The sequence below is a fragment of the Callorhinus ursinus genome, unplaced genomic scaffold (assembly GCF_003265705.2).
Source record: "Callorhinus ursinus isolate GAN/ISIS: 27379988/994484 unplaced genomic scaffold, GSC_fseal_2.0 scaffold11, whole genome shotgun sequence".
Taxonomy (NCBI): domain Eukaryota; kingdom Metazoa; phylum Chordata; class Mammalia; order Carnivora; family Otariidae; genus Callorhinus; species Callorhinus ursinus.
Genome location: NW_027397073.1, coordinates 26,546,581 through 26,563,245, shown reverse-complemented (window position 1 = coordinate 26,563,245; position 16,665 = coordinate 26,546,581). Strand labels below are relative to the sequence as shown.

The window sequence follows — 16,665 nt, the reverse complement described above, 5'->3', positions numbered from 1 at the left end:
GATCCCTTGTAGGGGAACCATCTAGAAACCTGATCAAGGTCCAGCCCATCCACCCCTGCCACTACCTTCTGATCACCTCTGTCAAAGGGTCAGTCAGTCAGCCTAGAACACCTACCCTCCCTGAAGAGCAGGAATGAAAGAAGGTTCCAGCTAACTATCAGCCAGAACTTCAGGAGATGGTCCTGGGGGTGGGGAGAGGGGAGCAAGGCTATCCAACTAATGAACCACCATGTCTTGGAGGGTCGTGAAGGGGTGAAATATACACTTAAAATGTCCCCTTCTATTATTGCCCACATCCCATGTCTTAAAGTATTTTCATCTATCAAACTGCATGGATGAAGAAATAATTATCTTCCCCGTTTTGATCATCAGAGACGTTCTGCGGCAACCAAACATCAAGTTGGTATAATTCCAGGTGAAAAACAAAGAGAGTTAAACTCTTGTTTAACGAGGTGATCAGAAGACTTTAAGTCTCTTTAAGGGGATCAGTGAGTCCAAGATGGTACCTCCCTACAGCCATGGCAAGCAGGGGTGTCGAGCAGTATTTAATGGCATAGAAACAAACATGCTCTAAAACAGGATGTACCAGCCCATTCTTTCAAACTATACGTGCATGGAGAAGACTAGAAATGCATGGAGAAGACTAGAAATGAGTGCACAAAAATGTCACCAGTGATGTTTATCCAGGTGATAGAATTACAGGCATTCCTATTTTTATGTTTGCACGTGTCTCCGTTTTCTAAATTCTCTACAACGATCAAATTTGGCTTTTGTTAAGAAGAGAAAGATCAATAACATATCCTTTTAAGAAAAGAAACAGTGATGTTGCAAGTTATGATGATGGGGGCCACAGAGGAACGAGGCAAGTTCAAGGTCAGCTAGAAGGTAGAAAGTCAGAGGTAGACAGAGAAAGGAGAGCTGAAGCCCAGTGGGACAAGGGGTATGTTTCCTTCTGCCCAGCTGGGTTGCAAGAGAGGATGGGATTTGGAGACCACGGGGCACGTGTTGGATGGCCGGGTCTAAGGGGTGCGCCTCCCCTCTGTTGCTTTGCTGAGTGACCCTGGCAAAGGCACTTTCCCTGGCTACCAAATGCCTTTCCCTCCGATGGCCTATGACTCTCGGCAAGCAAGGTGTTGTGATGGTGGTACCCACATGTGATGTCTCCTCTTTTGGAAAGGCAAATATGTCCAATAATGAGGTAGGGTGAGGTCAGCACTTTAGGGGAAAAAAGTGTGATAAAATAGGTCATGGGATATGGTGTGTGTTCTTCCATGATTTGTCCCCCTGCCTCCCGTGGAGCTAAAATGACTGAATTTAAGGCCTCTGATGCACTTGAAATTAGTTGTTTCCCTCCTCATAAAATTAGGAAGAGATGGGGACGGCCTGATGACGCCCTGGAAGCCGTGAGTTCTGATTCTTATCCGCCACGCCCTGGCCGTAGCTCCCCTTCCTTTGGGCATCAGTAGAACGGCAAAGAAACAGGATGGCAGGGACAGCTCCTTTGACCTCAGAGAGGACGCTCGGCGGGTACCTATCAGCGAGAGTTGTCGAAAACCCAGGACGTGCTGAGAACTGCCCCCACCCCTCAGTCATGCGTCCGGTCCTCTCGCTTTCCCCTTCCCCTGAACCCCCAGAGCACATAAGCTGGCTCTTGGGAAAGCCACGTGGAGAGATGGGGCTTCAGCCGGGCCCTAGCCAACAGGAGGACCCTGGAGGAGTGGCAAAGGGGACAGGGGACTGGCCAGAGCAAGAGAGAGGCACGGGCCAGCCTGGGGCAGGGAGGGATGGCCGGCAGGCCGGCCTCGGCACTGACCTCGGGGAGCGTCCATGGGGTCGAAGCTGGCTAGCAGGTCACGGCACCGCTGGCGGTCACCTTCTACCGTGCTCAGCCAGCTGTTGCAGTTGAAGTAGTAACGGAGGTGAGGCCGCTTCATGTCGGTGACAATCACACGATCCAGGTACCAGCTGGCATTCAGGCCCGTGTCGTCATGCTCGATCCTGGGGCGGAAGCAGACACCCACACGTCATTGGCAGAACGGAGACAACACCCCTTCCACACTGGAATACCCAAATGTTCACTCCAAAGAGGGGTTCCATCATTTTGTTCTTGTGGTTGCTTTACCCCTCGAACCTCAACTTCCTCATCTGCAAAATGGGAATACCCTGCAAGGTAGAGGTGCTTATTAATGAGTGTTACATGGTTACATCACCAGCAAGGTAATAACGCCTTCCACAGAAAATCCGGGATTGCCTAGGCTTGCGGCAGGACCATCTTGAGCTTCCCTTCCCTCTCTGGCCCCCAGACCCCCAGACCTACCCCCCCAGATACTCACCTTAGTCCCACCACCCAGATTGATGCCCCCTGGCCATCTAGACTGACGTGGCCCCGTGGAAATATCACACGAGCTGCATGTGTGAGCCATGTACGTAAGCTTAGATTTTCTAGTAGCCACATTAAAAAAGAAGAAAAAGGACTGGGGAAGTTCATCTTAATAATGTATTCTATTTCATCCATTTATCACTTCAACACCTAACCATGTGAAAATTTACTAATGAGATATTTGACATTCTTTTCTTTTACTAAATTTTCAAAAAGCTAGTGTGTCTATATATGCCTACAGTGCATCTCAATTTGGACCAGCCACATTTCAAGTGCTCAGTAGCCACACGTGGCCTGGGTCCATTGTATCCGGCAGCACAGATCCTCACTCTTCAAAAATCTGGCCTCCCAAATTTCCCCCACTTCCTACAGTCCCCCTCAGGCTTTGGCAGGCCCAGTTTTTCCTCTGAGGTCAGTGTCTCCTCCGACCTTGACCTCTGGATGGCCTCACTTTGCACCAAGCGTCTCCTCCCTGCTCGTTGCAGTGAGGCCCTATCTTTGCTATTTGTGGGACACACAAACTCAAGACAGCACATTCCGGACGGACTGATGGTGTACACGAGGATGCATGTCTCTGCCTGTCAGAGAGCCCAGCACAGTAGGACCTCAGAGTAATAGTTGCCTTTCCCCACACCAACACCCTCTCCCGACCCTCCCCTTCCCTGTTCGTCACACAGCCAGTGCCAGGGCCCTCCTGTGTCCCTTACTTCCCCAGGAAAGTTCGTGGTCTTATACTTTCTAGTGGGAGGAAGACAAATCAGGACTGAACTGAGGAAGCATTTGACCCCCATCCAGGCCCTAGCCTGGGTGCAAGCAGACCACAGATGACCTTGACATCCTGACAAATGGGCGTGAACTTGAATGGGCATGGGTAGTCGGGAGGGAGGGGGCACAGGGAGGGCAACTGAAGGCTCTTCCTTGGCAACCAGGCTGATAGAGTTCTCCTTCCCCACATGCTCACACCCCCAGAGGGCAACAAGAGGCATCCTGCAACGTGACCTGGCATCTCTAACCCGTGCTGAGTGCCCGCTACTATCTAAGCACTAACTCACTGAGTCCTCACTACCTCGTTACTACAAGTGAGGGAAGTGGGGCTTAAGAGAGGAATTGTCTGAAGTCCCACAGCTAGCAAATGGCGGGCCAGACATTTGAACCACAGTGATCCGGACTCAGAATTGGCTCCTGACCACTGTGTTCGTGCCTCTCAGAGCTGATTTCCCAAGTTTGTGAGACAGCGTCTCAAACTGTCTTAACCCAAGGAAGTGAATCTCTAATGGGCGAGTTTGGGGTGGGTGGGAAAGATTTGGGCCTTCAGTCACCCCTCAAATGACATCAGGGAATAATCAACACCCAGAAAGTGTCAGTAGTGACGTCAGTCCCTAATCTACTGGCCTTCTTCTCACTCCCTCCCTGGTCAGGGGCCAGAATCCTACCTGATTTTGTAGATGAGGCCCACATTGTTGGTTCTCACCCGGAACACGTCGACGTTGGCTTTCTCAAAGGCAGATTCACTCCTACAATGAACGTGTGCACAGTTAGCACAGATTTGCACTTGGTTCACAAGCCCGGGAGGAGAGCCAAGGGCTGGCAACCCCCTTCTTCCTCCACCGTCCCAGTCTTGGGAGGTGCTACGAGGCACTGCTCCCATTCTAAGAATCCTTTCCAACAGAGGGCGAGGTTGGTTAGTATTCACTCCTTGCTTTCACAGTCAAGTTGTCCTGTGATGCTTGCCGTGTGTCACTAGGACAAGTATGGTGGGCAATATTAGCCCCATTTTACAAACAGGGACTCTGCTAGCTGGTAGCAGAGCTGGGACCAGAACCTGGATCTCCAAAGTCATGACCCAACGGGCTCTGGTTGCTCTGAGTTGGGACAGTGGAGGAAGAAGGCAGGCACAGTGAATGCCATGGTGCTCTTGGGTCTGCAGGCCCCCGGGCCTCTCCTCACTTGCCTTGCTCTTGCTGGGGGAAATTGCAATGGCAGCCCCAAGCGGATGCAGACCTTGGGTTGTGGTCCACCGTCCTGCCATTCCAACAAGGAAGGAAACATTCAACCCAAACCAGCAACCAAGGGAGTGGGGCGGTGAGGGAATACATATCTGGCATTACACAGATGGTGTGAACAGAAGCAAATACACCTGAGATGTTCCTCAACGAGCTGCCCGGGTGAGTCCAAACTCAGGAGCGTCCTAGATTCCATCAGCTTAGACACAGGAGGGCAGGAGCAGCCTCACCACAGAGTCCTCCGGGAGCAGAAGCTGGAATCTCGTGTGGACATCGGCTGCGTCCTCTGTGTGGGCTGGGACGCTGCCAGTGGAGCCTGCTTACAGCTCTTCCTGCCCCCACAGTGAAGCCGGAGAGCTGTGGACGTCCCCCCGGGCCCCCAGCTGGGGCTCCCAGCACCAGCACACAGCCCCCAGGAAAAGAAAAGCGTGAAACACACATGCCTATTTATTGGCCATTACTGTGTTTCCAAATAAAGAGGGAAGTGAAGAACCTTCTCTCTAAGGCAACAAGGCTCCCACTCTCTCAGCCACAGAAGGCTTGTAAGGTTCTACGGACTCGGAAGCTGTGGTCCTGCAAACAGGCCCACTTTAGCAAACAGTCTGTCCTGAGAAGTCTCCTGAAGGTGGGCACATCATGAGGCATGAGGCCTCAGGCCTTCCTAAAGCAGGCAGAGCTCATGAAGTCAGGTGATAAGCATACACAGAGGCAGCCTTGTCAGGGGACAAGTTGAGGTCTGGGCACAGAGGGTGAGGAGGAGAAAGTGCTAGAAATTTCTGGATTTTTGTTCGAGTGAAAGGACCCATTTGCAGGCTTGCTGCACATACCTGTCAGAACCTCACTTCCAACAGTGAATAATGACACAGCCCGTGTTTTCTTACATGGTGTGCCATGGTGTGGAAAACACATGAACATCGATTCTGTGCCTTGGGATTGTGTGAACGGGAAAGAAGTGAATAGGAGGTATTTTCTGTTTCAACATGAGATAAGGAAATACATTTTTAGAAGAGACAAAAGTCTCTATATCTCTACATCGACCTAGGAAAGAGTGGCCCTGGCAAGCTGTGTGGAAGAATATCATGCAGCCGTCAAAAACTCCTGTTATAAAAGAAGAGTTAATAGAACAGACACAGGCTTATGATATAGGCTTAAAAGAAAAAGCAGATTAAAAATAGAATGTGTGAACAGAACAACCAACACAACAGGATGCCAACTGCATTTAAAAACAATGGAGTGGAAGGATTTATCCAAAAATATCGTGTCTAGATGGTAAGACTATTATGAAATGTTGGTTATTTATTCTTGTCTGTATACATTTCTTTTAAGTTTTCCGAAGGGAACGCATCTTGATTTGCAATCACAAACACAGCGCAGTCCCGTTTCCGCAGCCCCCGCTCCCCACGGCCTGCAGCTGCCTGGCGTGAATCCTCGGGGACGGGTTTGAGGATGGTCAGGCTTAATCTGCTGCGGGGCCTGGAATTTGGGAAGCAGCCAATGCTGATGAGCAGGGGGAAGGGGGGCGATTTGGAGGGAAAGCAGCTGGTGTCCTGAGGAGCCTCTGACCACAGCCCCTTCTGGAGAAGCTCTGACAGCTGCCTTTAACCTTCAGAAAGGCCCTGTGCCCTTGACCAGGTGGCACGTGCATTCGGACGTCCCAGTGTGTTTGTTAATAGTTGACCATGGCGCTTTACTGTCCCTCGGACAACAAATGTTAGAAAGCGAGGTGGAAGGAGGGAGACCAGGAGAGAGAGGTCTACCACGATGGGCAGAGGGTCTCCGGACCCCAGCGGAGTGTTCCAGGGTATCACAGGATGTGGAGCAATTGTCCGCAGAGCTCATGCGATGGGGCCCAACATCTCCCTGGCAGGGCCTCTCTCCAGAGGAAGGAAGGGAGGGACTGCAGAGACAGACCTACCCGGACTCTCTTCTTGCAGAGAGGGGCCAGGATAATCCCAAAGAAGCCCCAACTGCCACCCACCAGGTCAGATTCTGAAATGCCCACCTCTGGGAAGTCAGAAGGCAATATCGGTTGGTTTCAGAGAACTGACTGGAGGCAAGAGAGAAGTACCAAAGGACAGAGGATCCCCCGGCAAAGGAAACATGAGAAATGCAGACTTCTTCACGTTCCCTTGTGGGGGAATGTGGCTGCCCCATGGCTCCTGGCCGCTCAGCAAATGAAGGCTAATACAGTCAGCAGCTCCCTGCCTGCCCGGGGCCTGCCCATTCAGCGGGGACCCCTACCCAGGAGAGCCTGTGAAGGCCGCACAGGGCATTTTAGCTGCCAACCTGGCAGAGCTAGCGGGCTAAAATGCCAGGCGTTCTCCAACACTCAGACGGTGAATTCTCAACAGGAGAACCGTGTTCCAGAAGATGCATGAGATCCCATCCTTTTGCCATATTCTGAACATGTGACCCAGTGCTGGGGGTGGTCCTGGGTAACAGGGAAGGGCACCCAGAACATGGGGCCTTCCCCTGGGAGCCATGGCTGTTGACATTCACATGGTGTGGGGTCGGGGTGGAGGTCAGCTGACAGGGGACCCAAGTGAACGTGCCACTCTCTTTGCTGCCTAACAGAGGACCCCGTGTGTACTGAGGAGTCAGACACCGGACCACGAGGGTCAGAACAGTCAGCATGTTAACATCAGGCACCAGACAATTGCAGCAGAATTATTTTGTATTGGGAAATAAACATTCTGAAAGGCCAGGTGGGAGGCAGGTGAAGTCCAGGGGCACAGGAGAAAAGGCAGAAGCCAGGGCGGGAACAGAGAGAGGAGAGAATAGAGAGGGCGTGGGAGACGCAGGAGAGGAAGGTGGAGGGAGGGGGCGTGGCCACACGCCCTGGAGAAAGCAGCCAGGGAGAAATTCCAGGGTAGGCAGGGGCTTAATCTTCAGAGGTCAGAATCTGTCTAAGATTCCATTTCAAGGCGTTTGCATTGCTGTGCTGGGAACTCGCTCTGGTGCCCTGAGTATCAGGGAAGTCTATACACTCAAAACACCCTGTAGCCTCTGTGTGTGTGCGCGCGTGTGTGTAAAGCAAGGAAAAGGAGCTGGGTGCCAGTTGACACACGAGTTGGCTTTGGGGTGAGGTAGGGCCTCGAGGAGGGAACAGCAGCCCACAGCGAGATGAGAAATTGGGAGCCAGACCCCAGGGCAGGGGTGGGGGCGAAGGGTGGGCTGGAACGTCTGCCTCTAAATGTCACAGCAAGGTGACCTCTGCGGCCCTCGGCGTCTGGGTTCCTCGAGCTGCCCAGAATTCGTTGGAAAGCGGTGTTCCCCTCCCAGGCCCAAGGTCTCCACCTTGAACTGAAAGCATCTTAGGTGGCGAGGACTGTGTCTTTGCAACTCTCTCTGCAGACACTTCCTCAGGTCTCACAGCGGCCAAGTTAATCTTTCTTGGCCATGTTGTAGGTCGGGCCTCTGCTGATCAGCTTGTAAGCAAGGCCTTCTAAAGCCCGGTCCTCCCCTCCTGGCTCCTTGCCGCCACTGTGTGTCTGCAAGCTGATCCCTGGGGTCTAAAGTACCCTCCCCCTGCTCCTCTCTCATCTGAGTCTCTTTCACTACCCGAGGCCCAGATCACCTGCCCTTCCCTGTAAAGTCCCGTTCTGGCCGCCCTGACAACGCAGCACTTACGGGGCTCTGACTGTTTGCAAGCACCTGGGAGAGGGGCCGGAGGGATGAAGCCGACCTCCCCTCACCGTCCACTCCACCTGGCATCCCTCTGCACATCACGTCCCCAGCCTCCCAGGACAGACAGCGGGGGCTACAAAATGAGCCCCACCTCTGAACCCTCCTGCTCCCCCTGGGCTCCTGCAGAGCCCTCCAGGCCAGGCCGACCGGGGTCCGGGCCAGACCTGTGCCCTTGCTGCCCAACCCGGAGCACGACACAGGTACGGAGAGACCTGCTGAGTCATGGGGCGGCGGCGGGGGGGGCGGGGGGGGGTTGCTGATTTCTGTCCGTGGAGCTGGCGTTGAGATGTTGGCTGACGTGTGACACCTGGGGACCTCTTGACCCTGTCCCTCTCTCTGCCATGATGCAGTCTTCCCTTCTGCCCCTGGAATTCACGCTCCTGGGAAGGGGGACTCAGTGACAAACCTGCCTACTGGCTTATGAAGGGTGACTCTGGGACCTTCCCGAGAGGCTGTTTTGACAAATGGAAACAGTGGGGGGTGGGGGGGGAAAGAGCGAGGGTACTAGGTGCAAGAAAGTAGGAAAAACAGTGAGGAACCACCTTGAAAGGAGAAAACGGTTCTTTTTGTTTAAGAGAGGCAGGCGGGGGACTCCAGTAACCACCCGGGCTGATTTCCCAGAGCCTAGTGGCTTCTCCCTAGAGTAGTGCTCTCTGGGGAGGTCTCATGGCAGAGGATGGGCATTTCATGTCTTCTCTTTACCGTGCCCACATCACTGGAGAGAAAGACTTCCGCAAGCCAGTCACTCTGCAGGGTAAGCAGTACAAGAAGGCGGGTACCCTGTTCTGCGGAAATGGACAAAATTGGACGTTACGCCGGCCTCGATGAGGCCACTTTTAGGCCACAGCCCACGCTCAGGGCAAACCTGGGGGCAGGGCCGGGTCAGTCTGCGAAGCACAGAGTTTGTGGATGTCCTGGCCTGGGGGCCCCACCGCTCCACAGCCTCCCCTACCGCCCCCCCCCTGCCCCCACCCTACAGGAGGTCACAGCCTGGAGGCTCAGGAGGCCTGGAGGGGAAGCTCCCGCACACCCTCCGGGCCACAGGGCCCGTGCTCGAGGAAAAGGTCCACATCCCCTGGGGTTTGAGGACCAGCTTTACCATCTAGAAGCTCTATGACTCAGAGCTCATCTCCCCTCCTCCTGAGGCCTCAGTTTCCCCAGGAATGAGTTGAAATAAATTTAGTGGATTTTCACATTTTTCTTGGCTATAGGACTCTTGGTGCAAATAAAATCTGACTCAGAAAGTTGGTGGGCAAGACAACCATAAATCGAGCTACTGTGGAGGAAGGAAGGATGGGGGCACAGTGGGCTCAGAATCGGCTGACCTATCCCCAGTTCTGTTCAGCACAGATCGCAAACCAGCTGTCTACAACAGTGCTCTAGCCCCGAGACAGCTCTGGAATTGTAGGACCCTGCTAACGTGTCCCCATGTTTTGCTCTGGGTATATCTGTGTGCACTGGTGTGTGGTCAGGGGAGAGGATCAAAATGAAGAGGCAGCAGCCCCTGTTGTTAATGGATTACAAATGACACGGAGGACACAAAGCGTACACACAAACACACACACAGAGCACATCTACACAAACACACACGCACAAGTACACACACAAGAAGGCCATGTGGCGGACTCGAGCATGCATTAGCTGGCAGGCAGGTGCTGTGTGATGGTGAGCCCTAGGAGAGACACAGGCGCAGAGCATCCTAAACTCCTGGCTCCTTTGAATGCATGATTTTGTCTCCTCCTCTCAACCGCCCTGTGGTTTTTGTAAAAGGGGCTAAGATCACTCCCAGATGCTAGATGAGGAAGCCAAGGCCTTGGATGCAAAGAGATTTGGCCAAAGTGACATGGCAACTATGTGGTAAAGCTGGACCCAGACCCAGGGTTCCTGGTCCTGAGTGTCTTCTCCCACAGCAAGGGACAGCTAATATGATTCTTGGGAATTCGGAGATCCAAAGTGGGCATTACTTCGCACGAACACCAACAGGAAGGTTGACGGGAGATCACTGGGAAGGACCCAGTTGACATGTGGTCTGTCGTTAGCAGAGGCCCCGTGCCACTTAATATGCCTGTGGACACACGGGTCTTCTCCCTGGGTTCCAGAACTGCATCAGTCCCAACTAGCGGCCCACAGTCCCACCAAGGCCAAGTTGGTACTCACTTGCTGGTGAGATGGAGCTTGGGAGAGAGCCCATTCTCTCCAAAAAGGGTGATGAAAACATTGGCATCTGTCCCTGCACCACGAACATCCCCCGTGGCTGTGACCACCTCATACACTGGAGGAGAAAAGAAGACAGATCACAGGCTTATCAGAAAACCCAGGATCCTACATGGGCTTGGAGAAGCCAGAGCTCCTGTCAGCTCCGCAGGGGATACCCAGGCGAAAGGTCTCTATACACCCCTGTTACAGCCCATAAACCTCTGAGGCAGGGTCAGACCCACACCCAGTTCTGCTGTAAGACCAAACCTATTTAATGGTGCATGCTCATTTTACAGGTGAGGAACCTGTAGGACGGCAGGGGCGGGTCACACAGCACCCAGTGTCATCACTGGAGCCCAGCCCAGGGCCTCGGGACACCTAGTCCGTGATCTTTGCAGCACAGCATCCAGATGCCTCCTAGACATGGCCTTCAGAGCCTGCCCCTGCTCTCACCCTCCTCTCTATGAATGCAGTTGCATTGCCAGCCCTCACCTCCCCTGACCTTCTGAGCACTACCATTGCAGGCCCAGGATGAGCTATCCCAGAGCTGAGTGATGCAGAGAGCTTCGCCAGGGCTCCTTTCTTGACAGGGGCACTGATTTCCGCTCTTTGGTTCCTAGAAGCTTCTACTGTTTGCTATTAATGCCTTTTCTTTGGAAATCCCTGGTTCTGATGAAGATCCCAATCAAGGCACTGCGAGACAAGAGAGGAAGCAGTATGTTTGCACAACTCCTTGTCTCTTGTGATAAGCAAACCCTTAATTCTTCATAGTCTACACTACAGCGGTGCCTGATCTGTAGACAAGCCCTGGATTCCTCCCTGGGACAACTCCAGACCTAAAGTGTTGCCCACGTGGCTTTGCACGTACACAGGGGCATTTCCAAACTGTCCACAGAAGGATGAGAAGCACGGTGGAAATTCCGGGACCACATCACATGAGAAAGGAGACAGGGGTCTGGAGATGTGTGGTTTGGAGGAAAGGAGAGTCCGGGGTGTGAGAGGGACGAGGAAGCTGCCTCAAAGGGCACACAGCTCCTTCTTAAATAGCACATCGGCCATAAAAAAATTGATAAATTGGACTTATTGAAATGAAGCCCATTATCTGAATGAAAAGGCAAGTCACAAACTAGAAGATATTTGGAATGCATATATCTAACAAAGGACTCATGCTCAGAAGATGTAAAGAATTCACACAAATCAGTAAGGAAAACAGATACCACACTATTTTTTTAATGGGCAGCAAATTGTTTAAAGATAAACACACACTTACCATAACATCCAGACATTCCATTTTTAGGTATTTATCCAAGGGGAATAAAAACATGTCTACACAAAGACCTACATACAAATGTTCATAGCAACTCTATTCATAGTAACTCTAAACTGGAAACAACCTAAAAATCCAAGCACAGATGAATGGATAAATAAGTTGTGGTATATCCATACAATGGAATACTACTCAGCAACAAAAAGGAATGAACTACCCTCATATGTGATATAGATGAATCTCAAGCAGGTTATGCTGAGCAAAAGAAGTCAGACACAAACCCTATGCACTATAATGTTATTTACATGAAGCTTTAGAAAAGACTAATCTATTTTAACAGAAAGCAGAACATGGTTGCCCTGGAGTTGGAAGCAGAGGGAACTGACTAAGGAGGGGCACAGGAAACTTTGGGGGATAATTTAAATGCTTTATATATAGATTGTGCTAATGGTTATACAGATGTATACATATTTCAATGCCTGTCAAACAGCACATTTAAAATAGGTGCATTTTATTATGAGGTAATTATATTTCAATAAAATTGTATTTCAATAAAATTGGAAAATGGGCAAAAGACTTAAACAGGCATGTCCTAGGAGAGGATACCCAAGTGGTCAATAAGCATATGGAAGAGTGCTCAGCATCATTATTCATCAGGGAAATGCAAATTGAAATTACAATGAGATACTACCATATACCCACCAGGATGACTAAAATTAAAAAGACCGACAATACTAAGTGTTGACAAAAATGTGGAGCTACTGGCACTCTCACACATTGCTGGTGGGAGTGTAAATTGGTTCAAGCACCACGAGCTAAACATATGCCCATTCTATGACTCAGCAATTCTACTTCTAATTACAAATCCAAAAGAAATGAGTGCACGTGTCCATCAAAAGATGTGTACAAGATTTGTAGCAGCTTTATGCATAATAGCTAAAAACCAGAAATAACCCAAATGCCCACCAGCAATAGAATGGTTAAATAAATGATGTATTTATAAAATACAATAGTACCCAAAAAAGAACAAACTATATAGCAAGTCACAACATGGGTAAATCTCTCAGAATGTTGAGTGAAAGAGGAGCTAGACACAAATATGTGTATACTGTATGGTTTTGTTTATCTGAAGTTCAAGAATGGAAAAACCTAATCTATACTGATAGAACTGGGAGAGCTGTTACCTTTGGGAAGGAGAGTGAAGGAACTTTCTGAAGGCTGGAAAAGTTCTGTGTCCTGATCTGAATGGTAATTCCACAAGCATGCACATACATGAAAAGTCATCAGGTGGTACCTTTATGAAAGTTTTGTACTGTGTATGTATTACTCCTTAATTTAAAAATTTTAATTAAAAACTCCGTTCAGATAGCTGAAGAACTATCTTGTGGAGGACAAATGTCCCGTGGAAAACATAAGATTCTGTTTGGCTCCAGAGGGGAGGGCCCCAAAGAGCACTGATCAGCACAAAGAATTATCAAGGGCACCACGGTGTTGCTCCTAGCACAGACCCTGGCAAGCAGGAAGAGCACAATAAATAATTACCTGGGAGAATGAACGAGAAAATGAATGAATGAATCAGTCAGTGAAATGAATGTAGATTACGGAGCTAAACTGACCAATATTTGAATCCCAATTCTATCATTACTGCTTATGTGATTTCAACCAAATTTCCCACGGAACCTCAATTTCCTCATCTCTGTAGCAGGAATAATCTCTTCCTTGAAGGATTATGAGAAGGATTAAATCAGATAAAACAAAATTTTCAGTGCTCATTCTCATTGACTCAAGCATTTCTACTTCTGGGAACTTATCTTACAGACACTCTTCCACAGTCAGATGAAAGATACATATTCCTTAAGTGGTAGACTGCCAGCATCATCACCATCTCATCATCACCTTCATGGTCATCATCATCATCATCATCATCATCACCTTCATGGTCATTGTCAACGTCATCACCATCATCACCTTCATGGTCATCATCCTCTCCATCGCCAACATCAACAGCATCATCATCATGCTTGCCATTATCCCCATTAACAATATTCTTGGGGAGGCTGCCTTGGGATACCATACCCCTACAGATGCTGGCAACCCCTGTCTGAGATGCACAAGACGAGAGTGTCCCAGGGCTGGAAGCTTGTGCAGGATGGCCTCTGAGGTCCCTTGTATCTCACATTCTGATATGAATCACTCTCTTCCCCTCAGGGGCCCGTCTTAGCCAGGAAAGAGACCAATGCACTGGGCTCAGCCTTCCCTCAGGGCACTGAGGGAGCCACTCTGCTCCCTCCGGCTGTTTGTGAACTCCAGTGTAGCCTGGAGGTGGCCTGAGGAACAGAGAGGGAAACCTAGGCTTTCTTCTTTTCCTTCTTCTTCTTCCCCATCACACTCACCCCGGTAATGCAAGAACCCAGAGCTCAACGGGAGCAGGAAACATGTTGTTCTAGAGAGTAGTAGTGACACCGCGGGGTTGGTGTGTGACTACCGCATCTTCCACATTTACTGCCAGTGTCCTGCCCTGTCTGGAGAGCCTGTGGGCCCACGTCTCTGAGAAATGTCAGCGTGGCACTCACCTCGATTTACTCTTCTCCAAGTGTTTTCACCACAGTCAAGAGCAAGCACCAACCAGACCAGCTAGATTCAAATTCTGAGTCTGCTACTTACGAGCTTTGTGATCTTGGGCAAGTTACTTAGCTTCACCATGCTTCAGTTTCCTCATCTGAGAAAGAAGACTAGAATGCAACCTACGCCTTGGGTGGTTGTGAAGGTTACATTGATTAAGACAAGTGGAGAGCTTCTCCATGAACCTAGCACCCCGAGGGTCATTCTATGTGGCAGCACTGAGAGGTGAAGTGGGGACTTGCCTTGGGAGAGGGTATTTGAAATTCTTGTTCTCTCTCCCACTTGTGACTTTGCTCAAGTCACTGAAGTTCCAGGGCCTCAGTCCTTAACCTGTGAAATGGGACTAATCACATCTGCCTTGACTGTTCTCAGGAATCTTCAAGATCAAATGTGAGCATGGAAGTAAAAAAGGCTTCACAAAGGGTAAAAAGAAGAGCAAACATGTGAGGGACCAGATAGTCACACTGGAGCCCGCAGAGCCCCTGAACAGAAGTGGACAGGGTAGTGGCTACCAGGAGGTTGAGAATGCACTCCCCGGCAACCATGTGTGCTAGGGAGACCACCCCGGAAGCTGAGAGTACTTGTCGAGGGTGCTGCACGCACATTCAGCCACAGACCTCTTCCCACTAACTGGTCTGAGTTTGGGGTGCCTGCACTGGGGGAAGGCAGCAATGCCTCACTGTCCCAGGCCTGCCTTGTGCCAGCCCTCACCTCCACTCCGAGAGGCACCCAGGACACTGTGCCAGGAAAGGGACCCCCGCTGAACCACTGCCTCCATGTGGTGACCACCTTCTCTGAGCCTGGGTCTGTGCTGGGAGCTGGGTGAGGAGAGAGGACAAATAAAGCAAGGCTCCACCTTCATGGGGGGCAGGGTGGCTGAGGCTCAAGAAGCTACAAGCCCAACAACACCAGGCTTATGTGAAGCAATGGAACAATGAAGAAGTGAATATAGGCAAGGAACTCATGTTGAACTGGAATTAAGGAAGGCTCCGTGGAAGAGGGGGCCCTGAGCTGGGCTTTCAAAGTTAAGAAGAAGGAGAACAAGCTCATGGGCAGGCACAGGGCAGGCGTTCAATAGATATCTGGTGACTGAATGGATGAATGGGTGAATGAATGAATGAGTGAATGGATGGATGGATGGATGGATGGATGAGTAAATGAACAAATGAGTGAGTGAATGAATGAATCTGGAGCTTCCAGGGACTAGCAAGCCACTTCAGAGTCAGCCCTGAGAATGTAATGCCTTCAGGGACCAGGCAGGCAGCACCAATGAGTGGAACAGATCTCATCTGAGTGATAGGGAGCGGTGGAGACTGTGACAAACCGGCCATCCACAGCTTACAGGCACTCACAGTCAAAATCTTTCAGAACATTTATAAAGGCAAAAAAAACCAAAACACAACCAAACCAAACCAACAAAAACCCTCTGCTGGCCAAAACGAACTCTTGAAACCCCTGCCCAGCCCTCTCTGGTTACCTGCTAAGAAGGGGGGCCCTTTGAGGCAGCCCCCGTACACCCCAGGGGAGGATGAGCCTAGAAGGACAAGCCCCGGGGTGCAGAACGAGTGCCCTCCCCACGTGGGCCCCAGACCCCTTCTCCATCGCCAGGGTGGCAGCAGACCCCACTCCCGCTGGGCAGGTGGCGAGGGGTCAGGCCTCCTCCGCACGCCCCTCCCCACACCCTACACCCCTCCACAGCCTGAGCAGAGCAGGGAGCTCTGGGCCATCAGGCTGCAGGGTGGAGATCAGGCTGGAACTTGGCGCTTGGGATGTATAGCACTGGAGAGTGTGGGCACTGCCATTCTAGTCTAATCTGTGCCAATAAGGTCTGCGTCTAAGGGCAGCTGGTCTTGACTCTACAGCGGGGACCCCAGTGGAATGCCTGCCCGTTACTCCCAGGTGATGGAGGACAGTCCCGGGGCACGAGGCTGCATCGGAACCTGCCATCCCTCCTCCACGCACGGGGAAGGGCCGTGTGCCCCGCCCGGCCGGCCGCCCGCACCTCTGGCCTTGTAGTACTCATGCTGCAGCTCGACCTCGTCGTCCTCCGACGCGTAGTTCAGCAGCTCCTCCTCGTACACGGCGAGAAAGTCGATGTCTTTCTTTCTCCTCTTTTTCTTCTGGGGCATCATTTTGCCCGCTGCCCCTTCCTGGCACTTGCGGGCTCACGGCGCCCACCTCCTTGCACTTTCTTGGCCCCGAGGCCCTTTCTCCCTGAGAGAGTGCCCACCTCTGGGTGGCCCAGAGCCCACGCTTGGGTTCCCTGTGTCCACACCTGTCCTCTCCGGCCACGGAGCAGAGCCTTGCGGTGCCCTATCTCTGCCCTTCCTGTCCCTGGCCCCTCTCTCTGCCCCCCTCCCCCCCATCAGCCACCTCCTCCTGCACCTGCCCTGGGGCTTCACCTTGGGCCTCATCTCTTATTCATGGGGACTGAGGGCAGGCTGTCCTCCTTACCCCGCCCCTCTCCTCCCTTCCTGGAGAATCAGGTGACATCGAGCCCTTGGCATCTT

General features: G+C 51.4%; 1 protein-coding gene across 2 annotated transcripts in view; it reads right to left on the bottom strand.

The window, feature by feature from the left end:
• LOXHD1 (lipoxygenase homology PLAT domains 1) overlaps positions 1–16,287 on the bottom strand; it is a 149,374-nt gene extending 133,087 nt beyond the window's left edge. For both annotated transcript variants that reach the window (XM_073897971.1, XM_025886803.2), the window contains exons 1-4: positions 16,158–16,287; positions 10,228–10,342; positions 3,814–3,894; positions 1,814–1,998 (exon numbers count right to left, since the gene is read on the bottom strand). In XM_073897971.1, the coding sequence (XP_073754072.1) occupies positions 1,814–1,998; positions 3,814–3,894; positions 10,228–10,342; positions 16,158–16,287 (511 nt within the window). The remainder of the gene's footprint in view (positions 1–1,813; positions 1,999–3,813; positions 3,895–10,227; positions 10,343–16,157) is intronic.
• Positions 16,288–16,665: the final 378 nt, after the last annotated feature.